The sequence below is a fragment of the Nuphar pumila genome, chromosome 3 (assembly GCF_984573655.1).
Source record: "Nuphar pumila chromosome 3, dmNupPumi1.hap1.1, whole genome shotgun sequence".
Lineage (NCBI taxonomy): Eukaryota > Viridiplantae > Streptophyta > Magnoliopsida > Nymphaeales > Nymphaeaceae > Nuphar > Nuphar pumila.
The window spans coordinates 5,520,613-5,547,058 of record NC_143251.1 but is presented as its reverse complement, the minus strand read 5'-3'; the positions used below and the strand labels follow the sequence as shown (position 1 = coordinate 5,547,058).

The 26,446-nt window shown below is 37.5% G+C and overlaps 4 protein-coding genes across 7 annotated transcripts; 1 reads left to right on the top strand and 3 right to left on the bottom strand.

Annotated features, from left to right (window-relative positions):
• Window positions 1–2,592: 2,592 nt before the first annotated feature.
• Window positions 2,593–6,949, top strand: LOC149841739 (protein RBL-like). The gene is made up of 5 exons (XM_090001137.1): window positions 2,593–2,919; window positions 3,058–3,156; window positions 4,445–5,532; window positions 5,622–5,880; window positions 6,639–6,949. The coding sequence occupies exons 1-5, from the start codon at window positions 2,901–2,903 to the stop codon at window positions 6,836–6,838; spliced, it is 1,665 nt and encodes a 554-aa protein (XP_089857263.1). The 5' UTR covers window positions 2,593–2,900; the 3' UTR covers window positions 6,839–6,949.
• A 1,478-nt stretch (window positions 6,950–8,427) lies between these two features.
• Window positions 8,428–9,867, bottom strand: LOC149841738 (E3 ubiquitin-protein ligase APD2-like). Its single transcript, XM_090001136.1, has 4 exons — window positions 9,612–9,867; window positions 9,369–9,438; window positions 8,980–9,265; window positions 8,428–8,700 (listed from the first exon to the last, which is right to left on the bottom strand). Exons 1-4 carry the CDS (start codon window positions 9,750–9,752, stop codon window positions 8,622–8,624), a joined length of 576 nt encoding a protein of 191 aa, XP_089857262.1. The 5' UTR covers window positions 9,753–9,867; the 3' UTR covers window positions 8,428–8,621.
• A 625-nt stretch (window positions 9,868–10,492) lies between these two features.
• Window positions 10,493–13,521, bottom strand: LOC149841737 (E3 ubiquitin-protein ligase APD2-like). Its single transcript, XM_089998514.1, has 4 exons — window positions 13,246–13,521; window positions 10,762–10,858; window positions 10,571–10,645; window positions 10,493–10,503 (listed from the first exon to the last, which is right to left on the bottom strand). Exons 1-4 carry the CDS (start codon window positions 13,516–13,518, stop codon window positions 10,493–10,495), a joined length of 456 nt encoding a protein of 151 aa, XP_089854640.1. The 5' UTR covers window positions 13,519–13,521.
• Window positions 13,522–17,320: 3,799 nt separating this feature from the next.
• On the bottom strand, window positions 17,321–26,225 carry LOC149841736 (uncharacterized). Of its 4 annotated transcripts, none has more exons than XM_089998672.1 (7): window positions 25,995–26,213; window positions 24,790–24,995; window positions 21,096–21,387; window positions 19,515–19,622; window positions 19,141–19,323; window positions 17,690–17,925; window positions 17,321–17,608 (listed from the first exon to the last, which is right to left on the bottom strand). In XM_089998672.1, the coding sequence occupies exons 1-7, from the start codon at window positions 26,172–26,174 to the stop codon at window positions 17,494–17,496; spliced, it is 1,320 nt and encodes a 439-aa protein (XP_089854798.1). In that variant the 5' UTR covers window positions 26,175–26,213; the 3' UTR covers window positions 17,321–17,493. The 4 variants fall into 4 exon arrangements, with proteins under 4 accessions (XP_089854798.1, XP_089854799.1, XP_089854800.1 ...); XM_089998673.1 differs by having other exon boundaries at window positions 17,718–17,925; XM_089998674.1 differs by lacking the exon at window positions 19,141–19,323 and having other exon boundaries at window positions 25,995–26,225.
• Window positions 26,226–26,446: the final 221 nt, after the last annotated feature.

Genomic DNA, 26,446 nt, shown 5'->3' with positions numbered 1-26,446 from the left:
TAACATGTTTATTATGAATTTTAACCTCATACATGAATTCTGGATTGAATCTAAATACCAAAAAATGTTTAAAATTGAGGTAATTAGAAAAATAAATATGAATAGATATTTTTTTGATGACCCTATTATGAAAGTTTATCAAAAAATCATGGATTTTATCTCCAAATATGGATATCAAATTGGATCCAAGTACCAAAAAATGTTTAAAATTTAAGTAATTAAAAAAAAACAAGAATTTACATTTTTATATACAAATGCAGAAATAATAAATAAATCATAAAACCTCAAAATACAAGAAAATAAACCAAAAACCCTAAACTACAAGAAAAATAAACCATACAAAAAAAAGAAACCATAAATAAATTATAAAATTAAATATAAAAGCCCTAATTCAAATCCTAAACAAAGAAAAAAAACCCTAATCAAATACAAGAGTATCTCTAACCAAATTAACTATAAAAAACTCTAATAAAAAAATTTGATTCAAAGTTTTAATATAAAAATAAAATAAAAAACCTTAATCAAATCAAAGAAAAAACCTAATCAAATTAACTATAAAAAAACCCCAATATAAAAACACATCTATTAAAAGCCCAAATCAAATAAAAGAAAAGCCCTAATTAAATTAAATATCAAAAGCCCTAATTAAAAATATTCGATTTGAAACTCTAATAAATAAATAAAAAAAAGCCCCAATCAAGCTAAATATAAAATACCCTATTTGCAAAAATTCGATTCAAAGCCCTAATAAGAGCCCTAGTCAGTGAAAATGAGAGAGAGAAGGATGCGATTGCGTGGGATGTGGTTGGCCTTTCACTAGTAGCCTCTCAGCCAGCCACTGCATAGGGAAGAGAGAGAACAGGGTGCCATCGTGCAAAAAGCCAGTGGCCTTGCTGACCAATGCTTTACAGGAGAGAGAGAGCTGAAATGAAGCATCAACATTAAAGAGAGAATGAAGGGTCAACAAACATTGAGCCCAAAGACTAAAGCAGAAAACATGCCCGAAGGCCAAGAGCAAGAACAAAACCAGAAATACAAGAGAAGTAAACGAAAAACATGAAAGATTCAGCCCGGTTCAGGAAGCATCCATGGCGGCAGAAAGTGCTGAAAGTTTAGAAACGAGAACCATAAAATAGTGTGCACGTCTACTAAAATGCAATGCGTTAGTTTATTGAAAACAACTAGGCATTCCTGAAAGATGGCATTACTGTGGGTCATCCAGACAACCCACCAGGAAGAGAGAAGCCACATTTTCCAGATAAGCTGCCACTGGTTGCACTTGCGAACAGGTTGTGAGCCCTGCAAAAGATCAATAGCGAAAGACTCTTGACACACGTTGACGGTAAGTTCATTTCAGGTATGCTTGAAAAGATCCCCAAAGATAGGGCAAGCCCAGAACAGATGATAAGCGGATTCTTCAGCCGTCTTGCACATAATACACCTACTTGGTAGATGAAAGTCGATATGTTTTAGGAGACAGTCTGTTTGAACCCGATCATGCATAATTAGCCATGCGAGGAACCGCGAACGAGGAGTAGGGCTCCGAGCCCAGATAAGGCTCGTAGGGATCAAATTGGCACTAGGAAGAAGGAGGGAAAGGTATCAAGCTTTGGTGTGGAAAGCTCCGCTAGGCGCAATAGCTCGACGAAGAAACTGGGTTAGAGTACCAGGGTCACCCTCCTTGGAAATGATGATTGACCATGCTTTGATCCAAGACCGACGCAACGGAGAAGCGTAGCGCCTTCTGTGGGAGTGACGATCCAAGTAGAGTGACTCAAAGGAGCCGTACTTAGCGATGAGGAAGTTAGCACACGGAGAGCCAGATTGGTGCGCGAGCTAGCTTTGTTTCACGACAAGGATGAGACTTCTCATTCGGGAGTCAAATATGCCCAAGCTCGTCCGACCCCTAAGAAGAGGCAAATAATTTCAACCCACCAGATGACACGCTTATTTTGGAGGTTGCACCATGACCAAAAAAAATTTGTCAGTAAGCGAGAGAGTTTTTTGTGCACTTCAATGGGCATCACGAACATGGACATAAGGAATTCTGTGATAGACGTTAAAACATGTCTGATGAAAATTAAGTGCTCAACAATGAAAATGTATGAAGCATGTCAAAAGAAGATTTTAGATTGAATTTTTTAGAGAGTAGCATTCCAAGCATTAAAGGAGATACACGATAGCTGAAGAGGGAGACCTAAGTAAAAAATAAAAAGCTCTTAAGAGGGGCAATCAAAAATCTGTTGCTCAATAGCAAGCAAAAAAGGAGGGACATTAAATATAGACATGCAACATTTACCGCTGTTGACGGATAACCCCCTCCTCCGTTTTTTTTTTTAATCTGTGTTTCGAATCCTTTTCTCAGCTTAACATGGGGAAGAGTGTTTCACCGTTCCACACGGACGTGGCAGACACACGTGATCAAACACATCCTGATGGGTCGGATGTCCGACCCATTTACATCCTTAACAAACCACGTCTCACTAACCGAGTCCAGCCAGCATAAACAGAATCCGAAACAAAACCGATTCGGGTCGTTCCTTGGGTATGTTTGATGGTCGTCATTGACAATTTATCCTCTTTGTTAATTTCGGTGGAGTTAAAGCGGGAAGGGGGAAAAAGAAGGGCATCCATAAACCCTAGGGTTTCTGCGGGGAAGTGGAGAAAATCGAGAGCGAGAATTTCTCTCTCCCTCCCTCTCTAGATTTCGAAAAATCGGAGCTCGGTGGGTCTCTGAATCAGTGCCCGAACCGTCGCGAGATCGACGTCGCAAAGGGAAGCGATTCTGAGCTCGAATCTTGCGGGGATGGCGTCCCGATCTCGCCACCGATAGGCCCCTTTTCGCCGGTTTTTAGACGAAATCGATCTGATTAGGCCTGAAAGATTCAGTTTTGACGACGATGAACGTCTCCATTATCGGTAAATTCCCGTGTTTTTTTAGATTTTCATCTTCGTTCTAGAATTTCTGGTGTTTGGCTGTATCATGTATTCGTTGGTCTCCTCTTTTCCTGATTTTTTGGGGTTAAATTTTCTGTTTGTCTTTGGTTTTGCATGCAGATCCGTTACAGGGGGATTTCCCCGAGGTGATCGAGGAGTATCTTGAACATGGCGTGATGAAGTGCATCTCTTTCAATCGCAGAGGGACTCTTCTTGCGGGTACGTATGCGGCGAGTGCTTCTTTATCGTGTGCTCACATTAATTTTGTGGATAATTGTTGCGGGAATTTGGCACCTTTCGATGGAAGTTTTTGGTCGTGTGATTAGTCTTTTCTTATGTGGTTTATGTGCTTAATTTCGAGGAATAGTTTGTACATGCACGGTGGCATGAATACATGAATGAATTTTGTATGTTATATGCTTCAATTTTGCACAATGGTTTTGTGTTTTTCGGTGTATTGTAATGTTCAGCTTCGTCCATCCTTTTTCTCATGATAGTGAAAGCTGGGGAACAGTCCCCAATGAAATTCGAACCTGACATCTTGCGAATATGCTTAATTTTGAGGAATAGTTTGTGCATGCACTGTGTTATGGATACAGGAATGAAATTTGTATCGTATATAGGCTTCAGTTTGCACAATGTTTTGCGGTTTGGTGCTTTGGGATGCTTAGTTTGGACCATCCTTTTTAATCTCCTGATGCTCAAGCTAGGGAATAGCATCCAGTGAAATTCAAACCTGAGAGGCCCCAGTTAGGATACTGCGACTCTAAGCAGTCCAGATTTCTTATTCGACCCTGGACTATCTCCATATTTAGGAGAAGAGGTGACGGGATTCAGCTTTTGCTCTCTTTGTACCATAGTTGTGTTTTTCTGTATCTGTTACTGACGTAGGCTACTGTTCAACATGAAATAGATGTTGAGATATCTCATAAGTATACAAGGATCGCATGCTTATCCTACATTGTTCATATCATGTTGAAGAAGCATGAACGATATCCTCTTAAGGGATTATTGAAGTGCCAGATTATCAGGATAAGTTGGGAACGTTCATTGTACACCTAAAACTAATTTCCTGACTTATCCTACCTTTTTGGGTGAGCAGGTGCATCTATGCATTCCCCATTTTGCAAAGATTGGTGTATGCTGCTTGGTTGTTTATATGAGGATGTATCTTGTTGGTATTGATGCAAGTTTAGGTTCTTTATATCAACAGAACTTGGTGCTTTTGTGCTGGTGTAGCAATACTGTAGAAATTTTGTCGTGATTTCAGAAAATATCTACATTGAGAGTGGCTAGTTTGGAGAGTCAGGAATATCATGCTACATGCTCATGCATGACACTTTTACTGTGTTCTTATGCATATGTGTTGTTTAATCTATATTGCAATTGTCTGTCCTCTAGATTGTGAATAACTCTTGAATATTATGTGAGAATGCCGTTATTGAATTGTGGCCTGTGCTTTTTGATTGCATTGCATTTACTGAATTACTATTTAATGCCTGTCTAGCTGGCTGTGCTGATGGGAGCTGTGTTATCTGGGACTTTGAAACAAGGGGAATTGCTAAGGAACTTCGTGATAATGATTGCGTTGCTCCCATAACAAGTGTATGTTGGTCAAAATATGGACATCTTATCCTTGCTGCTGCTGTTGACAAGTCTCTAACACTTTGGGATGTTGTCAGTGGGGAAAAGATCACCCGTGTGCCTTTGCAGCAAAACACACTTCATGCCCGGCTACATCCAGGTTCTTCAAGGCCATCTATGTGCTTGGCTTGCCCCCTTGCATCTGCGCCTGTTCTTGTTGATCTGAATACTGGTAGCACAACTGTCCTTCCAGTTTCAGCACCCGATGCTGGCAGTGATTCTATACCACATCCTCGCAATAAATTTGCTGATGGATCTCCTCCATTTACCGTATCATCCGCAAGTTTCAATAAGCACGGAGATTTAATATATGTTGGTAATTCCAAAGGAGAGATACTTATAATGAATACAAATGATAGAAAAGTGAAAGGTGTTGTTTCTGTTCCTGGGGGCTCTGTGATTAAGAATATTGTTTTCAGTAGAAATGGGCAATACTTACTCATAAATTCAAATGATCGTACCATACGTGTTTTTGAAAATCATCTTCCTCACCGGGAGGCATCAAGAGCACTTGATGAAATTAGTGAAGTTTCTGAAGGAATGCAATACATCGATAAGCTGAAATGGGTGGGTTCCAAGTGTTTGACATTGTTCCGCGAGTTTCAGGATTCAATTACACGTATCCAATGGAAGGTTCCATTCTTCAGTGGTGATGGAGAGTGGGTAGTTGGTGCCTCAGCTAGCAAAGGAGAACACAAGATATATATCTGGGCCAGAACAGGACACCTCGTTAAAATGCTTGAAGGTCCAAAGGAAGCATTGACTGATCTCGCATGGCATCCCCTGCAGCCACTGGTGGCTTCTGTTTCCATGTCTGGATTGGTGTATATCTGGGCCAAAGATCACACTGAAAACTGGAGTGCTTTTGCTCCTGATTTTAAAGAGCTTGAAGAAAATGAGGAGTATGTAGAAAGAGAAGATGAATTTGATTTGATGCCTGAAACAGAGAAGGTTATTATAAAATGATTGGTTGGAAGTGATTATTGTTGTTTTCTGCATTTCTAAAAGTTAATGCTGTTTATGTGAATGATATTATGCAGGAGAAAACATCAGAAGTCAATGAAGATGAAGAAGTTGATATTATGACCACGGAGAAGGATTCAGCTTTTAGTGACTCAGATGGAGAGGAAGAACTATGTTTTTTGCCTGCAATACCTTTGCCTGATTCTCCAGAGAAACAGGATAACTATGTTGGATGCCCTTCAAAATTAGATGAGAGTACTCATTCTGAGTCACCATTTTCAGAGGAAGTGAGGGTGAATGGGCTAGAGACAAACATGGAAACAAGTCCTACAGAAGGTAAAAACATACTTCTGATCTACATATAGCCTTTGACAAATCTCTCTGTTGTCTGATTATATATATATATATATATATATATATATATATATATATATATATATATATATATATATATATATATATATATATATATATATATATATAAGGGTAAATGGTGGTTAGATTGGGGTTACAGGCTTTAGTTTTATATCTAGATATAACGTCTGAGTTAATTTGGTCTAGAAGTGTCAGCTTTGGAGTCTTCCCAAACTGAGACCTGGGTCTGATCAGTTTTTACTAGGTCCAAATCCTGTTAGCTCCTTACCGATCTGATCTACATTGACATGCAATCAAGTTTGGATATTTCTGCAACTTTAATGGGTTATATTTGAAAATCACCAGATTGTCTATTTATCTGATTAGATCTGATGAGGACTCTCCAGATCTCATAATCATACCTTGACATCTGTACAGTGAAATATATAGCTTCTCTTTTGTAATCTCATCCTCTCAGCTCCAGCAAGATTGAAACATTCATGGTGGTTTCGGCAGCGTGTATGGAGCTGGCCATTCTTCCATATGGAATGGCAGAACTGCTGTCATTACAGGGTTGACCAGGCTTTGGACCACATTATTGATTATGTTTATCCACTGATGGTGTTATGGCATCTTAAACGTCATCTACATCCTGTACATTAGAATTAGATATCTTGGAATTTTGTCCTTAAGGAATATCAGTCATGTGGTGGTTACTAATAATGTTATTTTTTCTGCAGAGGATGCAAGTCTGAATGTCCCGATGAAGCGAAAAAGGAAGTTGTCTGAGAAGGGTGCTGAAATGCAGGCAGCAGCAACAGGTCGCAAGCCGTTGATGACACTAAAAGCTTCTGCTAAGTTGTCCAAAATGGGGAAAAAATCTAAGGAAATGAAAAATACGACAAGTTGTTTATATGAGGTAGGGGTAATGGATGACTAGTAGTTGGCTTTTTAATATTTTAATGTAATCTATAATTAATTTTCTTTCTTGAGCTCATGTAATCACAAAAAGTAAATATTCTCTATGGAAATGCAAAAATGTGTTTTCTCCTCAGTGGTGTTAACTACAATTGGGTGTCTATTTCAGCTAAGAGAAAACTGTTGCCACGTCTCTCCAATGCGGCAGGAGAGCACCCACCCAATACAAATGGAAATTTTCATTTTTAAGATTACTAAGTTGTAGTTGATGTCATAATTCCAGTGTCGATGTGCCTTTTTCATCTTCCATAGTCTCAGTAATGTAGATAGTCTCACAGTCGCCAGACTCAGTGTCTGTCAGCTATATTTTTTATTATGAACCACAGTAATCACAAATTTTTTGAAAAGGACTATATTGTACAACCGCACATGGGGTAATGAGGATTTCAAATTATACTGAAGGTGAGAGATGTCCAGTTATGTTAGTTGCTTCTATATCTTGGAACTTTGGTGTTCTGTTCACCATCTTCAAAAGCTGGAGAACAACATTCTCTCTTAATTTCAGTTTAAAGCTGATTTTTGTTTCATTTAGATCATGGGGTTTGCTTAATGTTCTAAAATTGGATTGATTGCTCACATTGACCGTGTACCAAGTGCATGGAATTTTATCTTAGGGTTTTCTCCATAATCATCCCTATTTGATAGGTTTGTAGACAAATCCATCCCTTTTTACATTTCTCAAAAAGATCCTTACCTCTTTCAATGTTAGGATGGTTATGCCCTCCCTGAAGGCTGCTTTTAGGGAATGGTTGATAAAAATTTAAGGACTTTCTTGAAAAACGCAAAAAGTTAGGGTGGATTTGTCTGGGACTATTGTAGAAAAAAACCCTTTTTATTATCTGCAGTATTGATCATGTATATGGTTTGATCTGTTTTATCTACACGTCTTGTGGTGCCAAAACCATGGGTACTTTTTGTATGACATTATATGCTTCTTTGTGTGCCAAGTACTCAATTTAAGAATATAATGGAACAATTCTAGTAGGTTTTGATTACGGCGTGCTGTTTTTAACAAAGTTCTGTAACTTGATAGCTTGGATTTGATTGGAAACTGCAATCGTTTTCTATCTTGGTGTTAATTGGCAGGAACATATCAATCGTATTGGCTGTTCTTTGAGCAGAATTGCTAGATCCTTTCTCATTCTATGATAAAAATTGTGATATGGCCTATAAAAAATGTGATGTATTTGTTAGGAATTGTGAATAATGTCTGCAAATTTTTACCTATTTATATGCTGATGTGGTAATGCTCCCTCTCTCCAATTATTTAAATTAGTGACTTACTCCATGGAGTAACCTATTAACCCTTTTTTTAGCTGGAATTGACACTGCATCTAGTCATTTTTCATCTAACTAATCGGTTTTTGCCAATTCATGAGCTCGTCTTCCTGTTGTCTTTTGGCATAGTGCATCATCAAACACAACATGCTGGATGGATTGCATGGGCTTGTTCTCAGATGAGGGACCTATTACAGTTGACCTTCTCGGGAGGTCATCATGAATCGAGACAAGTTCTGCTAAATTCCATTAAATATGTTTGGATTCAGGGAATTTAGTGGAATTGAAAGTCTAGCTTACATTGATGTCACAGCAATACAAAATATGCCATAATCTTTTCACTGAATCTGGAAGTTAAACCTCGACTTGATTCTCAAGGGGGGAAAAACGTAGAATGGAAGGTGAATGAGAACCAAGTGGAGAACATAATTTCTTATGTGCGGTATAAGATTCATATGGAAATTCTTTCAGGGGCTAATCAATCCTCTCACTTTGTGAATAGGCCTTCTACAAATTGGACACGGTTTAACGTCACCACCCCCTATCCTGTAATTCATAAAATCACAAAATCACCTAATCAGATCTCCAAAAAAGGGCAAAAGAATGAACTTTCAGTTAAAAAAAAATTGTCTAATTTAAAGCTGTCTGACACAGACAAAGCTTGGCCAAGTTCACGAACTCCTGGCTTCAAAAGAAGCATTGCCAAGTTGATAAACTGTGAAATATCTTCCCATCAGCGGTAGAAATGTTAGAGTTCATGAACTTGATCTCGTCTTGTTTGATGCTAAACATGAAAGTTTTACTGCCAAGTCCAATACTGCATACCTCTGTGCGCAGGTGTAGCATGTAGCGCAATGGCCACAAGGGACGAAGAAGCAGTTGCGTGGCTCTTCATAACAAACTACACATATATTTCCATCGTATAGGTCCTCAGAGGAGCTGCCTACGCCCGAGTCGCTTTCCTTGTCGGTCGCCCCATACAAAGTTATGGTTGTTTTCTTAGGAGGAACCAAGGGACTAGTTTCACGCTCTGTAACATCTTGAGCGATTCTGTCTGATTCTATGACTCCAAAGTAGTTCAGAAAAAGATATATGAGTACAACTAAGAGCCCTGCATCAGTTCACATAAAATGCATCTCATGACTTTCCAAGAGCTAAAATTTGGAGAAGAAATGTATGTGATATCAAGTAACCAAGAAAAAGGGTCGACCTACCTAATACTAGGATGTATGTAACCACTCGAGAAACATAAGAAAGCTCTACATACCAAACACTAGAGTCTCCCTGCAAAAAAGCATTGGAAATGCTCACTTTAAACGATAGTTCTCATATTCTAGCGACTATATATATATATATATATATATATATATATATATATGTGTGTGTGTGTGTGTGTGTGTGTGTGTGTGTGTGTGAAAATATAAACCTTGTAAAGCATTGCTGATTAAGATGTATACCGTCACATCCTTTGGCGTGGTTAGGACTGCATAGCGAATATTGGGGAAGAGAATCTTGAGCCTGCAAAGCCCGTTCTTGGTCGAGCACTGGGTCTCTGCCTTACTCGTATCATACACCATGGATGTGATATCAACGGCCATCGTCGCTTTAATGGTCCTCGAGTGTAAATTAACGGCCCCGATATAGTAATCATCATCTACTCCCACAGTGTATTTCACCTCGCCACGCCCTTGATTATCAGGTAAAACAGTCTCAGGAAGCTTTATAACAATTGAAGATGGGTCGTGTTTGGGCAAAAACAATGCTCCCTCTACTAGGTGAAGCATTAGAATCCATGAATTTGGTGATGTTTCTTTCGCTTCCAAACACAACCTTTATACAGAATTCGTAATCAGGTCTTGGTTAGCATGATGTTCACAAAGTTGACCAAATTCAAACTGAGTTCAAAACGTGCTTCTAGTTCCTCAACAAAGCAAGCCTATGTTGACTTTGACTGAGCTGGCCGATAAGGCTTGAGTGTTAGACCCAAGCACTCAACGTGATGGTGCAGCTTGTCCAAGTCTTAGTATTGAAGCTCTTTCAGCCAATGCCACAGATCTCGGCATTGAAAATCTTGTTTTATTGGGAATTTTGAGAAAATACAAGCCATATAAAATCAGATGTAAAATAAGCCTATATATATAAAGACACACACAAAGAAAAACTTGACTTGTGACGAACACCTTTGTACCCGACCAGCAGTGTTCAAACAAGACTGTTCTACACAATTCTGTCCGCTTAAAGGCGAAGCCAAGAGGATCCTAACCACCAAATATGGCGTTTGATATGGCCACTTAAGGCAGGGTGATAGTGGGGGCCCCACCTGGGTTTTTTCTCGCTTTCACCAAGGTTCTTCATCATAAAAAAAAAAAGATTTGCATCATATGCAGAATGACAAGAATACCCTTAAGAGAGTTACCATTGGTTAGACGAAAAGAGTCAACCACAACAGCCTTCTTTGGATCTCGCAGCCATCGCTTGTAGTTCTTTTCTCCTGCAGTAAAACTAAAACCGTCACAAACTGACCTTCAAAGTTCAAACCAACTCAACCAAGTTAAGGATATTTCAGTCATTTTTTAAAAAGAACAAGGTTAGTTTTGTCCTTCGCACCTCTGAGCAAGACAACTAGAGGGTCACCAGTTTCCGGCGTCAATACGTTCCATCTCGCTCCAATCGTCGATCCTTTGTTTAACCAAACAGAGAAGCCCTGAGAGATGGGTTAAAAGCAATGCTGCCAATCAGCCGATTCATATTATATCAGACAGAAATGTACAAGACACCAAAATATTTTTAATATTTTTGTGGCAGGTGTGGCCAACAGGGTGGTTATGAGGGTGCTGAGATGAAGGCACCCGATCAAACCCTGCTGTTGCACACGGGTGTGTCCATAGCTTTTAGAGGTGGGCGACCTAAGGCAGGGTGGTCGTGGGCCTCATCCGGGGTTTTCCTCACTTCGGCAAGCAAAAAATAAAATAAAATTGTGGCAGGTGTCATTTGCTGTTTAAAAATTTGGTCCATTCAGTTTGATTCAGTTCAAGATAAGAATCTGCCGATTCCATGAATCTAATTTGTAAATCAATTCAGGGACGATACCGATTCTGACAATACTCGTTAAAAGGCAAGCCATGCCTAACCTTCTATGTTTCCATAAGAACATGTTTGCTGTCAGACTATTGTAGGTACAATCAACCTGAAATCTCAATGGTGCAAATTGTTTTCAGCTGCCTAGTTGTGTGACAAATATTGCGAGATTTATGAAAATCTCGCGATAATATTGCGAGAAATTGCCTGAAAGTTTAAAACGGTAATTTCTTGCGAGATTTTCAAAATATCGCAAGATTTATGAAAAAAACATAAATACCGTGATTTAAACGCGGTATTTACAGTTTAAATGGCTATTTATTGCAAAAAAAAGTCCTATATTTTTATTTTTAAATATTTTTTATTAATAATTTCTTATAAAAATAATTTGTATACTTTTTAATTAATTTTTTATTGCCGAGATTTTGCCCAAAAAAATTGCAAAATTTATGGAATTTTTTCAATTTCTCACGAGTTTTTGAAAAACGAGAAATTGCCGATAAAAACTTTTGTCACTATGGTTGTGTTTAGCATGGCCAATTTGTTAGGCTTAGACTATTATATTGCACTTTTTTTAATTTAAATAAATTTTTTTAAAATTTAAAAATTGTAAAAGATATAAATCATAGAAAAGTTTTAAAAAGTGTTTTTAACTTCGTATCAGCCAATATCATGTTAAAAATGTGCGTATTTTCAAAACAGACAATACTTTGAAAATATTGCATTTTTTTTTTCAAGAATGAATTCAAAATAACGACAATACTTGCCATAACATAAGGGTTGTGGCAAGTCCTAAGATAGAGACGCTTCCTTTGGGGGGAAGCAATGTCACGAATCTCGGTATCAGGATTTCATCAAGGAAAATGTTCTGATAAATTAAACAAAATTTCACAGAAAAATCTTAAGAACCAAGCAAATATAAGGTTTACAAAATTAAATAAATATGTAAACATTGAAAAAAGTATACATATAAAAAAAGGTTAAAAAAACATGTTAATATCGAGATAAAAGTAAAATCATCAAACTAAAAAAGAGAAAAAAGGACGTATCTTTGAGAGAGAGAAAGAGATGGCTTTGGCTTTTTGGACGTACAATATCGTGGCCAAACAAATTTTAAATCTTTGAAATGTGACGCCACTTTGGAAAATTTTGTAAAAAAGAAAAAAATTGTCATGAATGCGGCTGCTTCTTTTATGTGATTTAGGATTAGCCAGTGATCAAGTAACAAAAACACCAAAATATTTCACTTTTTTGAAAAGATTGCACCCAAAGTATTTCCTTTAACAATTATCAAGACCAAAAATAAACTTTGCTGACATAATTGAAAGAAACAATTCCATCTTTTCTAAGTTAAATACTTATTTATTTATTTGTTTTAACGCAGTTGGACACCTCTCTATACATATACAGAACTACACGTAGAAGGTTCTTACAAGTTTCTAGAACCGTTTATATTTGAAGGAGGCAGAAGTGATAAGATCAAGTCAAACCCCTTTAACATGCTTAGAATTTAAAAGCTTAGATGCAAGTTCAGATTTGGATCGCAACAAACAAAAAGTGGTCGAAAGAAATATCAAGAACCATTCATTTTTTTACCACGAAAAAAGGAAAAATAAAACTGCCAAGATTAATGAAACCCTTATTTTTTAATGCCTATAGAGAGAATAATAGAGCAAGCAGGATAAGATAAACCAAAGACAGGAAAACAATGGATAATCTAAACACCAAGAATGAAATAATAGATAATGCACAAAGAAACGAAATGTTTAAAAAAAATTGGTGGTAGGATTCTAGAGAATTACTGATTGGAAAAAAGTATCCAAACAAGTCAACAAAGAAATTCTTGAAGTGGGAAGAAAATAAAGAGATCCTAGAAACTCAGCAGTAAGAAAAAAGTATTGCTCAATCAGTGGAGTTGAAAAAAAGATCTAAAAAACGTAATGAACTAGAAAAGAAAAAAATATCCACTAATGTTTGAAAACCATTGACCAAGAATGGAGAAAATTTGTTTACCTGGCGATAGTAGGCAGGAATGAACAGAGATTCAGAAACAGTCCAATTAGCTTCATAGCTCAACTGTGGTCTCTCAGAGAATCCAAAGAGCATCAACCCTCTCTCTGCCTCATCCTTCACTTGTATTTGTTCCACAAAGACTGAGCTAGCTTGTAGCAGCCTTGATGAATTGGGTCCAAGGACCAATTTGGATGAACCGTAGTACCCATATCTCAAACTCAAGCAAACTACAAAACAAAGTGAGAAAAACAGGAACTTAGGTATCAAACTCATTGATTCTCAATTGTGGCAAAACGAAGATTGGGGAATTTACATGCAACAAATCCATATTGTAAAAGGAACAACCAAACTAGTGCATGTGGGGTCGGTGGCTTCCACCCAATGAATAATGCTCCTCTGTCTCATACCCAGTCTGTCCATTGGTGCCTAATTTGGTAAATGAAAGGAGGGAAATGGTAGATAGAAGTGCAGAGGAGGCAATCTGCCAGTCTAAATTGGCATGAATGGTAGTTAAAGTTGATTGAGAATTGTAGTTCAAGTGGAGCCACCTTCTTCGTTTTCTCTCTTTATTTTAATTTCCAGCCTCCAACTTCTAAGTTCGAATGAGGCTGATAGAAGGTTGGAGAGTCCTTGAATGGCAGGTGAAAACTCACTACGTGAATTTTCTAGAATTCGTTTCAATTTAAATATTTACTGGGATGGGATATGATATGACCATTTGGATGATTCAACACCAAAATACTGTAAATGCTATCCACTACCGTGGACGTTACTGGAGAGTAGGGCTGCAAACAGACAGATCGGATACGAGCTGGATCCTGCCTGATCCGAAAATGAATCTGAACTTTGTGCATTTGATCAAAGTCTGAGTCTGAACCTAAAAAAAATCTGATTATCTGAGATTGAGTATGGATCCAGACCATATGTGGTGATACTGGATCCAGTAAAGCATGCCATAAACATGCTCATCAATGTAAAAAATTTAATTGGATCGAATTTTGATCTGAATCCAAATTAAATCCAGCATGAAATACTGAATTGAATCCGAAAATAATCTTAATAAGTGAATATGACTCTGATTTGATGAAGGTACCAGATCAAACCCTTGCTGGCACATGGGTGTATCCATGACTTTTAGAGGTGGGCCACGTAAAGCAGGGTGGTCGTGAGGCCCCACAGGGTTTTCCTTCGCTTTGGTGAGGGTTCCGCATCATGACAAAAAAAGACTGATTTGAATGCACATTTTAGATCTTACTTGAAGGATCCAAATTTAGAAATAATAGGTCAGATTTGGATAGGATATCCAACCACATCTGGTCCATTTTCAATCCTAATGGATCAGGCTCAGCTCAAAACCCAACGGACCAAGAACCATTTAATTAGATTTGCTAAGGATATTCTAGATCTACATCTTATAAGGGAAAGAAGCAATTAGATCTGGATTTGGTAAAGTGTGGATCCAAATATGATTATGCAAAATCTGAATCTATAGGATTTAGTAATGCCTACATTCAAGTTGTTTAAATCATCCATCTCTTCTGAAGTCTTAACTCAATGGTATCCATATGCATAGGATTGACAATGAATTAGGAAAAGCAAGGGGTGTCAACGAGTTGGGTAAGACCCTGTCTTGACCAGTACCAGATCCAGTAAGATTTGGATAATAAAGAACGAGTTCTGATTAGTGGATCAGGTGGGACCCATAGGATCCAATTAGCACTTGGAGTCTGATATCATTCACAAAATTTCATACCAGACCCAAGTTCCGAATAGGAACCACAATTTTCTAATGTAAAAAGGCATTAAAAATTTATCATTCTACAAGGCCTGGTCCTAGTTTTGGTTTATGTTATCCTTATAGGACCTGGGTGTAGGTTTGTCCAATGGTACGTTCAATCAGACCCCGAGTCCCCGACCCAGTACCAGCACCTCAAAGTCAGATTTGGTTCCGAATCAACCCAGGTCTAGAAAAGGTCCAAGCCGTTAAACCTAAGCTAAAGTATTCTAGATCTATCCGTTTTTAAATATCCAACCAACCGACCGTATTACCATATGTTTGAATTAGGTAAAACCTTAAAAATCTAATTAACCAAATAAGTCAGATCAAACGTCCAAGCATAGTATTAACGTAATTTCCCTAAGATGGGATATCAGAAGTCAAGGATAAAGAAAGAGATTAAAAAATGCAGCATTTTCTTAATCTTTTTCTCTCTCTCTTTTTTTTTTTTTTGAAAGGCAAGCTAGGGTTAAGCAACCCCCCACCAGTAATTATTCAATGTACCACTGGGGTTTGAACCTGCAACGTCCCACCACAAGGAGACGTGCACTGACAGCTCCTACCAACCACACAGCCCCGTGGAAGAAGATAAAGTTCCCTGTCAAAACAGGCAGTCTTCAGGTGACGGAGCCGCACCAGTGAAAGGCACCCACACACCTGGTGGAAGGAGAGGGTCTCTTTTTGTCTTATCCATGTTTTCAAGAACACATGCAACATGAAGAACAAGATGACACCACCACAATGGGTTGCTTTCTACAACAGTGCCAATGGACAGCAGATCCAGAACTCAAACCCCTCACAAAACACGGAAAATCACTATACACAACACGCCTATTGCGTTCAGCGATTTTCTGTGAATTGTGTGGGCCGAGTACCTTGTTCAGCAGTTGGCTTGAGTTCTGGATACCAGCAAGGCTAGAAAGCTCTCAAATGAAGGGACAGAGCCGCTAAGGACTTTGGCAAACCTGGGCGGCTCTGTCCCCTTCATTTGAGACTCTTCTAGCCTGGATGGTAACGAGAGCAGATCCAGAACTCATGATCAACTAATCCCAATGTCCTTTCAATGGTTGAAAACTCAGTCCCAATGTTGTCAGCATCTGAATCGGACCTGTATCGTTTGGCCCAGCGATTCACTGAATCAACCGATACCGGTTCTCAAGTGAATTATTCTGAATCGGCCAATGAATAATTAAAAATATTACATGTCAATTAAAACGTGACATGTGTTAAAGCCATTAAAATAATACTAAAAAATATTTCTAAGCTATTTTTTACATTTATTAAAAATAGCCCATTCAGGTCAGTATCGTATCGATTTTCTGGCAATACGATAAGTAACGCATAGGTACTGACAACACTGCTCTGACCCACAACTATTTAAAATTTGAATATTATAAAATCATTACTTTTATCGGAAACACAAACCAGGAACTGGTTCTTAACAAATGGAACATGCTAAACCCATTCAAATTGCTGGAAAATGGCAGCCAACACTGGTGCACTTAGGGCGTGCATCCCCTTCTCTCTCTCACACACACATGGGGAAAGGGGGACCATCCAACCCAAAGGTACAAACCATCGAAGCCACTTTTGAATATTGATTTTAAAAGTGTTTTTTGGCAAATATGATCCTTAAGAAGCCATCTCCATAGTAAAAAAACTTAAGAACCAGCTCTTGTAGCAAATTTTTTCCAAGCGTATGTAGGATTTTATAATGTGCTAAGAATCAATGGTTTGAAAATTTTGAAGTTTTCTAAATCATAAAAATCAAATCTAGGCATAAAAAACCGCAATATAAGAGTCAGTTCTTAGATTTTTGTTCAAAAAGATCACATCAGTGAGGTCAGATTTGTCAAAAAATGTATTTAAATATGAATTTTAAGTGGTTTGGACGGTTAATACATTCCTTTGATTAGTCGGTTCCCTTATATATATATACACGAGTCACTATAAATATGACAACTGCCATGTGAACTGAGCATTTCCAACATTTTTTTTGCAAATCCAACCATGTCATTGTGCTGGGCATGGTGAATTGGCTAGGAATCAATGGCTGGTTCGGGTGTTTTCGATCAAAAAATAAGATTTTTGGATTCTTATTTATGAAGATTATAAGCCATAGATTTTAAAGCCTTAAAAAACCTTATTTAAGCATCATAATCGGATGACTCAAGAGCTGGTTCTTACAAAACCAAGCATTTAAATCATCTATATGGTTAAATTTAAGAGAAAAGAACAAAAAATCTATGAAAATCTTGGTTAACATGGTAGTTCTCATATTTTCCGTACTCACTCTAGTGACTATATATAGATCAAGTCATTCATCAACTCCCAATAAAGGGGATAAGATACACTAGGGAGCATCATGTCACAAAGCACCCAGTATGCATATAGTACACGAAGCACTTGTAGATATAGAATGTCCATCTGAACCAACATAGAATATACATGATATACCTGCAGAAGTCAACTCAGGCATCGTGACCATTGGGAGCACTCAAATCCGCTTCTCCGGACAAGGACAGTAGTTCCATTAGCTCCAGTCTGTACTCCAGTCCTCTAAGGTGATGGCCCAATAGCATGCACCTGGTAATAACAATAAATTTTGTTAAAACAAAGGACAGAACTTAGAATTCATAAATCATCTCAATGGAGGGCTGAGCAAACCAAAATAGTAGGCGTGCAAGATAATCACGAGTGACCAAAATAAGCGGTTGAAAATATAGGGAGGTATTCTCAATTATTTCAGCATTATCTTCATTCGTTGACCTCAGACTGGCATTTCCAGCCTTTTTGGGGGACTTTGTTTGCATTTTAGGAGATAGTGTTGCCAGGAGGCCATGGATGACACTGTGAATTGTTTCTTGCAACTCCAAGGAAGTTGGTTCTGATAATTCAGCAACCTGAAAATAAAAACAAAAAGAAGAGCAGGAAACAAGTTGTTTCAGAAAAAATTTAGTCGGAGCAGATAAAAATACAAAACATAGTCTTAGTCATGTTGCCATTAAGAAATTTTTATAATTTTTCGGTAACTCCAGAATTAGGGCAAATCCGAAAGATAGTTGCATAAAAGATTTCATGCTTACAAGCAATAACATTCTTTTATTGAAGTTGTGGGGATAAAGATTTATACACCCAAGTATTAAAGTGCATGATCATAACTATTTCATCATGAAAAAAGGCATATACCTTTCTTGGATACAGTCCCTCTCGTGTATTTATTGGTGCCTATGCTGCCAACCAATTGCATGGTATGAGAGAATTTTCTGCTTACTATGCTTCCACAAAACATGGTTACCAAGCTATCAACAATAGACCTCCAATCCAATTTAAGGAAGTTATGCACATGTTTTTTCTGAAATTTGTTGTACATATTCCCATCTTACTGCCTAATTCTGATCCACATTAAGTAAGAGACTTCATCTTTGAGTTGCAGGCTGTGGAGCAAAGATTACACCGTCAGGAGTCTGGTGTGATGTTGACAACTTGGTCTAAAGGCATGTCTACTCCTAATATCCAGGGTATAATTTTAGATCCAATAGCTATTATTTTGTCTTCATTCTGCAAAGTCTACTGAACCAGTTCTTGTTTTGTGGAGATAAAATTAGCATGTTTTAGGCTTCCTTCCTAGAACTCTGGTTAGACCCATTAAAGGCTGAAAGCAACCTTTTCAAGAAACCAAATGAAGACTCTGGTTGGACTTGCTAAATGCCAAAAATGACTTTATCAGTTTATCCTTCTCTTTCTCTATACCCATGCCTGTTAGGTGTGTGTGTGTGGAGAGAGAGAGAGAGAGAGAGAGAGAGAGAGAGAGAGAGAGAGAGAGAGAGAGAGAGAGAGAGAGGAAAACTACAAAAGCTTATCATAATGGGATGTGATTAACAATAGCCCTTCGAAAACATGTCTCACAGCCCATCATACTCTATATATTTAGTGATAGAGAAAAAATAATTTAATCATATAATTACAAAGGATTTGCACTGTCAAAAATATTTTCAAGAAACAAGCAAATAGAAAGCGATTAACAAGTCTGTAAGGCTAGCAGTTGAATTATAATGCACAAATTCCAGCCCAATACATAGTTCCAAATAAATTCCTCATGATCCCATGGAAATTACATGGAATCCAGAATAGGCAGATTTGGTCGGCTTGAAGTTCATCCCAATTGAGCGTTTCTGAAGTGAATACTCATGATTTTGGAATTTCAAGTAGGACATTTCACACTTGGCCTTTCCTATGCCAACTTGGCAGTTCCTGAACCATGATTTAACATACGGAGTCTGCCCTTGATTCCTCATGGCCTACAAGTCATAACTAATCAAATGCATATAGAAATGAACTATACAAATAGTGAAATAAAAACTACTGAATCTTCATGACACAAAACCAAACAATTGAAGGCAGTACCAATGAGCACTGGCTAACACAAAAATTTTGTGTACCATGGAAAATATTATGGGCATTCGTGTAAAATAAGATTTGAAAGGTAAACCTTTTCTGGTTCCAATGACCTCAAGTAGTCCAAGAGATTGTTTTTCTCCTCCCCAACAAAATGCTGCATCTGAAGAGTAGTATTCTTCCTTTTGATCTCATGAAGTTCCTGTAACAAGAATAGATAAATTTTGCACAAAATGTGTATTACAAAAATATTAGATCATCAACATTTAGCCATAGTAAGAGGACAAGAAATAAGAACACGAAAGAGTGACCTAGAGAAACCAGTGTTGAAAAATGTAAAACCAACCAGTCAAGAGAAGATACTGCAAGAATATGCCAAAATTGCTAGGATATATGAACACAATATGTTGACAAAACTTGCAAGTAATCATGAAGAACATCGATATGTGGTCCAAGAAAATGAACCTTGATCGATATCAAATACAATCACATATTTTAAGTAATACCTCTTTAAAGACAAAACTTTGATGCGTCCACAGCATATATTTTGTGAAATATCCACCAAGAAAAATGGAAGCACCCAGAATGGTATGATATACATGCTAAGTTCTATTAAACCGAAAACCAAAACTTACACACAAAGAATGTTACCAAGTGATTCAAGATTTTAAAAGCTCATCATTAGTGGAATGGTGAGTCTCTACACATGGAGAAGCACATGCATTATAAAAATCCATGATGAACCTTTCATTCACTATTACCATCATATAAGATGGTACAGTGGAAATTTGTTACACATTCAAATTGACTTATTGATAAGCCAATCGACCAAATACACTAAACAAGGCACATAAGATACTCTCAATAAACCAAAATTCGAAAGTGGGAATATAGTATGCTGCATAGCAGAGGTCAACTTCAGAGAAAGGCATGGCCATTTCATGACCAGAGAAATCTTATTTGCAGACCTCTGTCCCAAAAATGTTCTTAAAAAAGCTGTTTGAAAATGCAGGCAAGACACATTATTTTCGGAAAAACATTAAACCTCACAAAATGAAGTTATAGATTAAAGCTCTACATCACGTCCATGTATTATCATCATTTTCTTTCAGGTAAGGTATCTTAGCTCTCCCTTTACTATGAGTGCCATGATATCTGATAATCGGTAATGAACATTCACAAGACTAACTCTCAACCATCATCATGAAAGAGGCACTTGGTGACTAGCATAAGCAAGAAATGAGAATGCAAAGAAGAAAGAAAAGAGTAAGTTAAGGGAAATGCAAATATAAACAAATGTTCACACTTTTTGCGTGCCATATGTAATGTACAGAGAAAAAACAAAGAAGGCCAAAGCATCTAAGTGAAACTTAAGAACTGATCCTAGACAACTGTTAAAACTAAAAGCCAAAACACAAGAAAGCCAATCTGGAAGAAGGTAAGCATAAACGCTATACTCAGGATTTATGACTTCAAGAGAAATCTGCCTTGGAGAAAGAATAACAGCAGAAAGTTCACTTATGCATCACGCACATATGCTTCCAAAAATTAGATTATATCAGACAGACCCACAAATTTTGCAGCTTGAACCATCTACTAAAGAACACAAAGACAAAAGAGGTTCTCCACTAAATATTTTCTCTGAAAAATGAGACACAAAGGCTGAAGCACCTACACGTTTTGCTGAACACAAGCGAGATTGCAAGCGAAGAATATACTCCTGAACTTCAGGGGTTATTTCCCCAAGTCCCAAATCATTTAGCTTCTCATAGGATGGATCTTCCTCAGAAATTTCAGATTCAACTAAAAGATTATTTCCTCCAGGAAACTCAAAGGATTTAAAGTTTCCATCAACTTGGCGATCATTACTTATCTCATCTTCCTGTTTCTGATCGGAAGTGGAATCTTCAGATACATCCAGGTTACTTTGAAGGCAAAGACTATACTCCGCATTCCGCAATGTATACCTGAAAGATAACACGTCAACGGAAAAAGATATCACAAAATCTATATATCCCTCATGTACTGTTTTGCAGTCCACTCAAGCAATATTAATCAATACGCATCCTAAAGTAATAAGAACAGCATGAAGTATAAAATAAAAAAGAAAGCAGAACCACCCAAGCAATGAACAAGAAATCATCAAATGAAAAGCCAAAAGACTTTGAAAAAAAGGCGTCTCAGGAGCGGTACACAGTAGGAACCTCCTAGCAGATCATGTAACAGAATTGGTTCTTTACTATCTTAAATCGGTAGTAGCAAGCTTCTTAATATTCACAGGACTCAACATCAATTTTTGCCAACAGGAAGCCTCTTCAAAAGCAGTTCAAGCAATGTAATCTGCATAACATTTTTCTTTTATTTAATTTTAAAAAGTTAGGAAGATTTACAGTTCAAGCAATGTAATCACAAGAAACTTATTTATTGGGTAGAAATGCTCGCATATTTTATGATAACGAATTCCCTTGTTGATGCAGAAAGAATCAAATCGATGATGACTGATTTCATACACTACCAAGGCAGGGTACAAAGTATTGCTGATGTGACTTCTGAGTTCTGAGATATATTATGCTTCATTGTTTTTCATAATGTAACAAAGTTCATAATGATACTAGACTGGCTAATAGCATGTTTTCGGAAATGCAGATAGAAAGCAACCCTCAACTTTATTGCAAGACTGCATCTATGTCACATAGATACGGATGCATGAGCGGGCCGTGGATACACCTAGTACAATATGATAATTTTCAAAAATTAGGACACAGGCACACAACCGTACACACACATAGATGTATCTATCTATCTACGTGTGTGTGTGTGTGTGTGTGCGTGTGTGTGTGTGTGTGTGTGTGTGTGTGTGTGTGAAACAACAATTTTAAATCACTACATTTAGGAACATCAAATAATGAAACTAAGTTGAAATTGAAATGTAATGTAATTGATGACAAATAAAAGAAAAATAACTCAAGTGAATATGAAATACGTAAATAATATCATAAAAGGAAATAGATAAAGTTAATGACACAATGTTGACTGTGTGTGAAATTGGTTTGACTATGTCGATGAAGAGTCGTATAGTGTCCATGAAGTGTCCATATGACACATCGAGCTGTTTCATACATCACCGGTTCAAATTGTATAATATAACTGGCAGTTTTTAAATGGTCAAAACCAGAATCTTTGCATAATTCATTTGGTATTTTGGCCATTTAAGGTCTTCTTTTTTGTGTTCATATTCCCTCCCCCTTTTCCCCCCTCCCCACACCCCCCCACTTCCCCTCCTCTATTTCTGAGGTCTTGAACATCCTCAAAAATTCAGCTCAGGTAAATAATGAATCCTCCAAGGTGCAAAAGACTATAACATACAATTTTCCAAATGAAAGGAGGGAAAGTTACATAATGGCACAGTTCAGGCCTGTGAAAAAGAATACACTGAATGCAGAAAAAAAAAGGTGTTAAGATCCAACTAACACACTCTCGTGTTTTATTAAGTCACATGGACTCCGATGCAGCTATGCTTGAAATTTTGGTACATTGTTTGAATTTAAGGATGTGTTAAGACCAAAGAGACAATTTTTCTCCATTATAGACAACAAAGGATTGCTTAACCAGGTTCTGATCAGTCATCAACATTGATTAAATCAATCAACAATAGGTATAAATGGCCCACATAGGGCAATTCTTCACATGTTACTTGTTGACAAAAACACTGGAAGGTAGAACAAAAGATAACTACTTATCCTCAATCATCTCAACAAAATATGGTGACAACATCACCTACTGATGGTAAATCTGCTGCTTAAAAGAGTCAAATTGTTAATAAGACATATTTCTTGCAGTAAGAACCTTTACAAGACAACCAGGAAGAGTGCTGGCTTTCTTCCATTTAAGGGAATAAACAGGTTTAAAAGCTCAAATTTGAAAGGATCTAGGTTAATCCAACCTCTGAAGATAGTTGACAGACTTGAGAGAGACCTATTTAGATCGCTATAAATTCCATGACTTTTTGTCATATGTAGAAGCTAATCTAATTTCATCTTGTGTGTCCAAATATGAAAAGGAAGAAACATGATTGATTCTCATATTGCTTGCTCTCCTAATTGCAACCATAGACACATGATCCATTAGTTCTCTAACAACTAGCAATTACATTATGAGTTCTACTGACTGCAACTCATCCGTCATTCCAATTAGCAAAACTCCGATAGCAGAAGCCTGCAACTGGTAGTCACTAGTCGTACACAACTAATGTACATAATCCAAAGCAGGGTTAACAGAAGCTTCTTAGATAAGTGGGAAGCCCATTTCCGGGAAACTCACTTCAAAAGAGTGATAATCCTCGCTTCCGACACTTGATGGGAATCTCGATTCTTCCAAGCTTCTCTTATGCTTTTCACACGCTTTATCTATTCTTCTTATATGTTTTCTTACTCTACTTTTCATGTTTTTTATGTGTTTCCTCTCATGCCACTCACTCACTTCTATGTGATTTCTCTAAATTGACAATCATCATTTTTAGATTTTGTTAAAAATTTAATTTTTACAGTAAAAAGTCATGAAATTTAAGAATAGACACTTTTATTTTAGTTTTTATTTGTGTTCCATTTCGATTCCCATTCAATTCTTATATTGTTTTTTTTATTCCTCGCTTCCCGCTTCCTATACATTTTAAAATATATCGCTTCTCACTTCCGCTTCCGTATCGTTTTCTGCTTCCGCTTCCTAGTCTGACAACCTTGATCCAAAGGCACCTTGAGTGCCTCTTATGTAGTTAAAATCCCACCTACCCTCCCAACTAGGCAGGCTAGGCTACCTAGGCGCAAGTCTATCGCCTAGGTGCTTAGCCAGGTACCTAGGTTGGAGGATGGGCCCCAAGGTTGGTATTTTACATTTGTTTTCATAATGTTTGATATATTATAATCATGTATTGTTTGAGTACTTTGAAATATTTAAGTGTTTCAGTTGTTTCTCTTATTTTTATGTTTTTTATATTTTTATTTTAAATACTTTTATTATTTTTTGTGTCTCTAGGTGACGCAGCTAAACAAATATTTGTTTAGATGAAGTTGACTGTTAAAAATGTAATTATGTTTTAATTATTTAGATTCATGCATGAAATTTTTTTAAGCTTTGATTGTTTAGCTTCATTAATTGTGTTGAGTATGTATTTTGTAATATTTTATTTTTAATTTTTTTATTTTTTTGGTCCCGTGTAGGCCGACTAGTCATGCCTAGGCACCAACTAGGCCTTTTAGGGGGTTGGCGCCGACTTGCGCTTTTGACTACGTAGAGTGCCTCTAATTGAAAAATTATGATAACAGAAAGCAAAAGCCATGCTGATATTAACATAGAAAAACAGATTGTCATACCCAGTCATCATGGAAGAAAGAAGAAGCCTGGAAAGAGGCTCCCAGAAAGCCTCAATGAGGACATGGAACTGGTCTGAAGGCAGCAAACCTAGCATGCCAGAGATGGTCCTCTTCATTGCATCAATTGTGTCTGCGGACACATCTTTCTGGATCAGGCTTACATCCAAAGGCTCTATCTCCTGTATAAGATTCGAAAGTACCGGCTTCTGAAAGAATATGATTTAGAATTATTCATATGGCAGCTTAAGGCATGAACATTGCAGCTGTACCATTAAAGAAATGTGAATATTTAACTCTTATTACAACATGAAAAGCTATTATCAGACCCTCTCTATGTAGAATAATTACGAGTACAATGTATCAAAACAAAACAAATAGAAATCCTAAGCTATCTTGAAATTTACGCTCAGTAAATCAACCAAAGATGGTCTGAGATTTTGGACACTAATGTTAAGCCCTTTACATTCTTGAACACTAGGCAATTTCAAGTGAGGCTTTCACGAAATTTTCCACGTAGAGACACAACCATAAATGTATGGTATTCACAAAATTTAATCCTAACAATGCCTACAGTACACATGCATTGTTCTCCAGAGGACACCAATTTGAAAAGAACAACCTAAATTCTTGCATAAACCCCTACCGCTGTAATTCTGAGTTCACGAGTTAACGTGAATTCCATTGATACACACTCGGCAACCCACTTTCAATAAGCATGATTAAAACTCAGTCTTGCTACTATTTGAACACGTACCTGAACAAACTGCTATTCAGTAAGTAAAACCAATTTCCGATCTCTCTATATAATCGTTACAATTTGAAGCATAATGAAGCAGCCCATCATTAAACCAAAAAAAAAAGGAAAGCGAAGATCAACCACTAGTTACAATTTGACGGCATACTGAAGCAACCAACCATCAATCAGTAAAATCGAAAACTCAATTCCTCCCTCGCATACTGAAAAACCTATAATCAATAAGCCAATAAGAAGAAAGAAAGTGGGGAAAGGCCGACCCACCATGAATTACCAAAACAAAAGTCGATCTCTTATCACAATTTGAAAGATTCAAGAACAATTAACACGAAGCAATGAAAATTTCCCCCAATAGGGAAATTGGGTATTGCCCAAAACTATAAAGACGAAGAAGTAACACGAGAAGAAAAGGAAAGAAACATCCAAGAATCGGAAGATAGTAGTAACCGACCTTGGAAGGATTGGGATGAGGTCTCCGAGGGTGGTCGTTGGAGGAAGCCGAGGCGACGAGGGAGAGACGCTGCATCTTGAGAGGCCATCTGGGGGACGGGTGGAAGGGGCGGCTGGTGGATTTTGTACGGAAGGCCACCGGCGCTGCCTGAGACAGCGGCGTTTGGGACAGGGTCTGCATGCTGCCGGCCCGGTGCCTGCCCTCCAACGGAGTCCCTTATAGCTGCCGCCCGGGCTGGAGCCATAGCGACAAATATCGCTACATTTCTAAAAATATCTAAAAAAAAAAACGATATTTTCGTCTCGTTTTAAACGTCCTACATATATTAAGGTATTTAAAATATCGTGATGTTCAATGTATCGCGATTTTAACTAACTCTTATATCACAAATGACCTGTGAATCTCACGACGGAGTAAATTTGTTGAAAATTAAAAGCACATGGAAATATCAC

What these genes read in the sequence shown, in the direction of transcription:
- LOC149841739 (XM_090001137.1), top strand. An exon ending in CAGAGGGACTCTTCTTGCGG is followed by an intron (nt 3,157 to 4,444) that starts GTACGTATGCGG and finishes ATGCCTGTCTAG; the next exon opens with CTGGCTGTGCTGATGGGAGC. An exon ending in GGAAACAAGTCCTACAGAAG is followed by an intron (nt 5,881 to 6,638) that starts GTAAAAACATAC and finishes TTTTTTCTGCAG; the next exon opens with AGGATGCAAGTCTGAATGTC.
- LOC149841738 (XM_090001136.1), bottom strand. Translation starts at nt 9,752, where the DNA reads ATGGCCGTTGATATCACATCCATGGTGTATGATACGAGTAAGGCAGAG. An exon ending in TACATACATCCTAGTATTAG is followed by an intron (nt 9,266 to 9,368) that starts GTAGGTCGACCC and finishes GAACTGATGCAG; the next exon opens with GGCTCTTAGTTGTACTCATA. An exon ending in TGCTACACCTGCGCACAGAG is followed by an intron (nt 8,701 to 8,979) that starts GTATGCAGTATT and finishes TATGAATTACAG; the next exon opens with GATAGGGGGTGGTGACGTTA.
- LOC149841737 (XM_089998514.1), bottom strand. Translation starts at nt 13,518, where the DNA reads ATGAGTTTGATACCTAAGTTCCTGTTTTTCTCACTTTGTTTTGTAGTT. An exon ending in TTCCTGCCTACTATCGCCAG is followed by an intron (nt 10,859 to 13,245) that starts GTAAACAAATTT and finishes CCCATCTCTCAG; the next exon opens with GGCTTCTCTGTTTGGTTAAA. An exon ending in TCTAGTTGTCTTGCTCAGAG is followed by an intron (nt 10,646 to 10,761) that starts GTGCGAAGGACA and finishes GTTTTACTGCAG; the next exon opens with GAGAAAAGAACTACAAGCGA.
- LOC149841736 (XM_089998672.1), bottom strand. Translation starts at nt 26,174, where the DNA reads ATGCAGACCCTGTCCCAAACGCCGCTGTCTCAGGCAGCGCCGGTGGCC. An exon ending in GCTTGTGTTCAGCAAAACGT is followed by an intron (nt 19,623 to 21,095) that starts GTAGGTGCTTCA and finishes TTCTTGTTACAG; the next exon opens with GAACTTCATGAGATCAAAAG. An exon ending in GGTCATTGGAACCAGAAAAG is followed by an intron (nt 19,324 to 19,514) that starts GTTTACCTTTCA and finishes TATGACTTGTAG; the next exon opens with GCCATGAGGAATCAAGGGCA.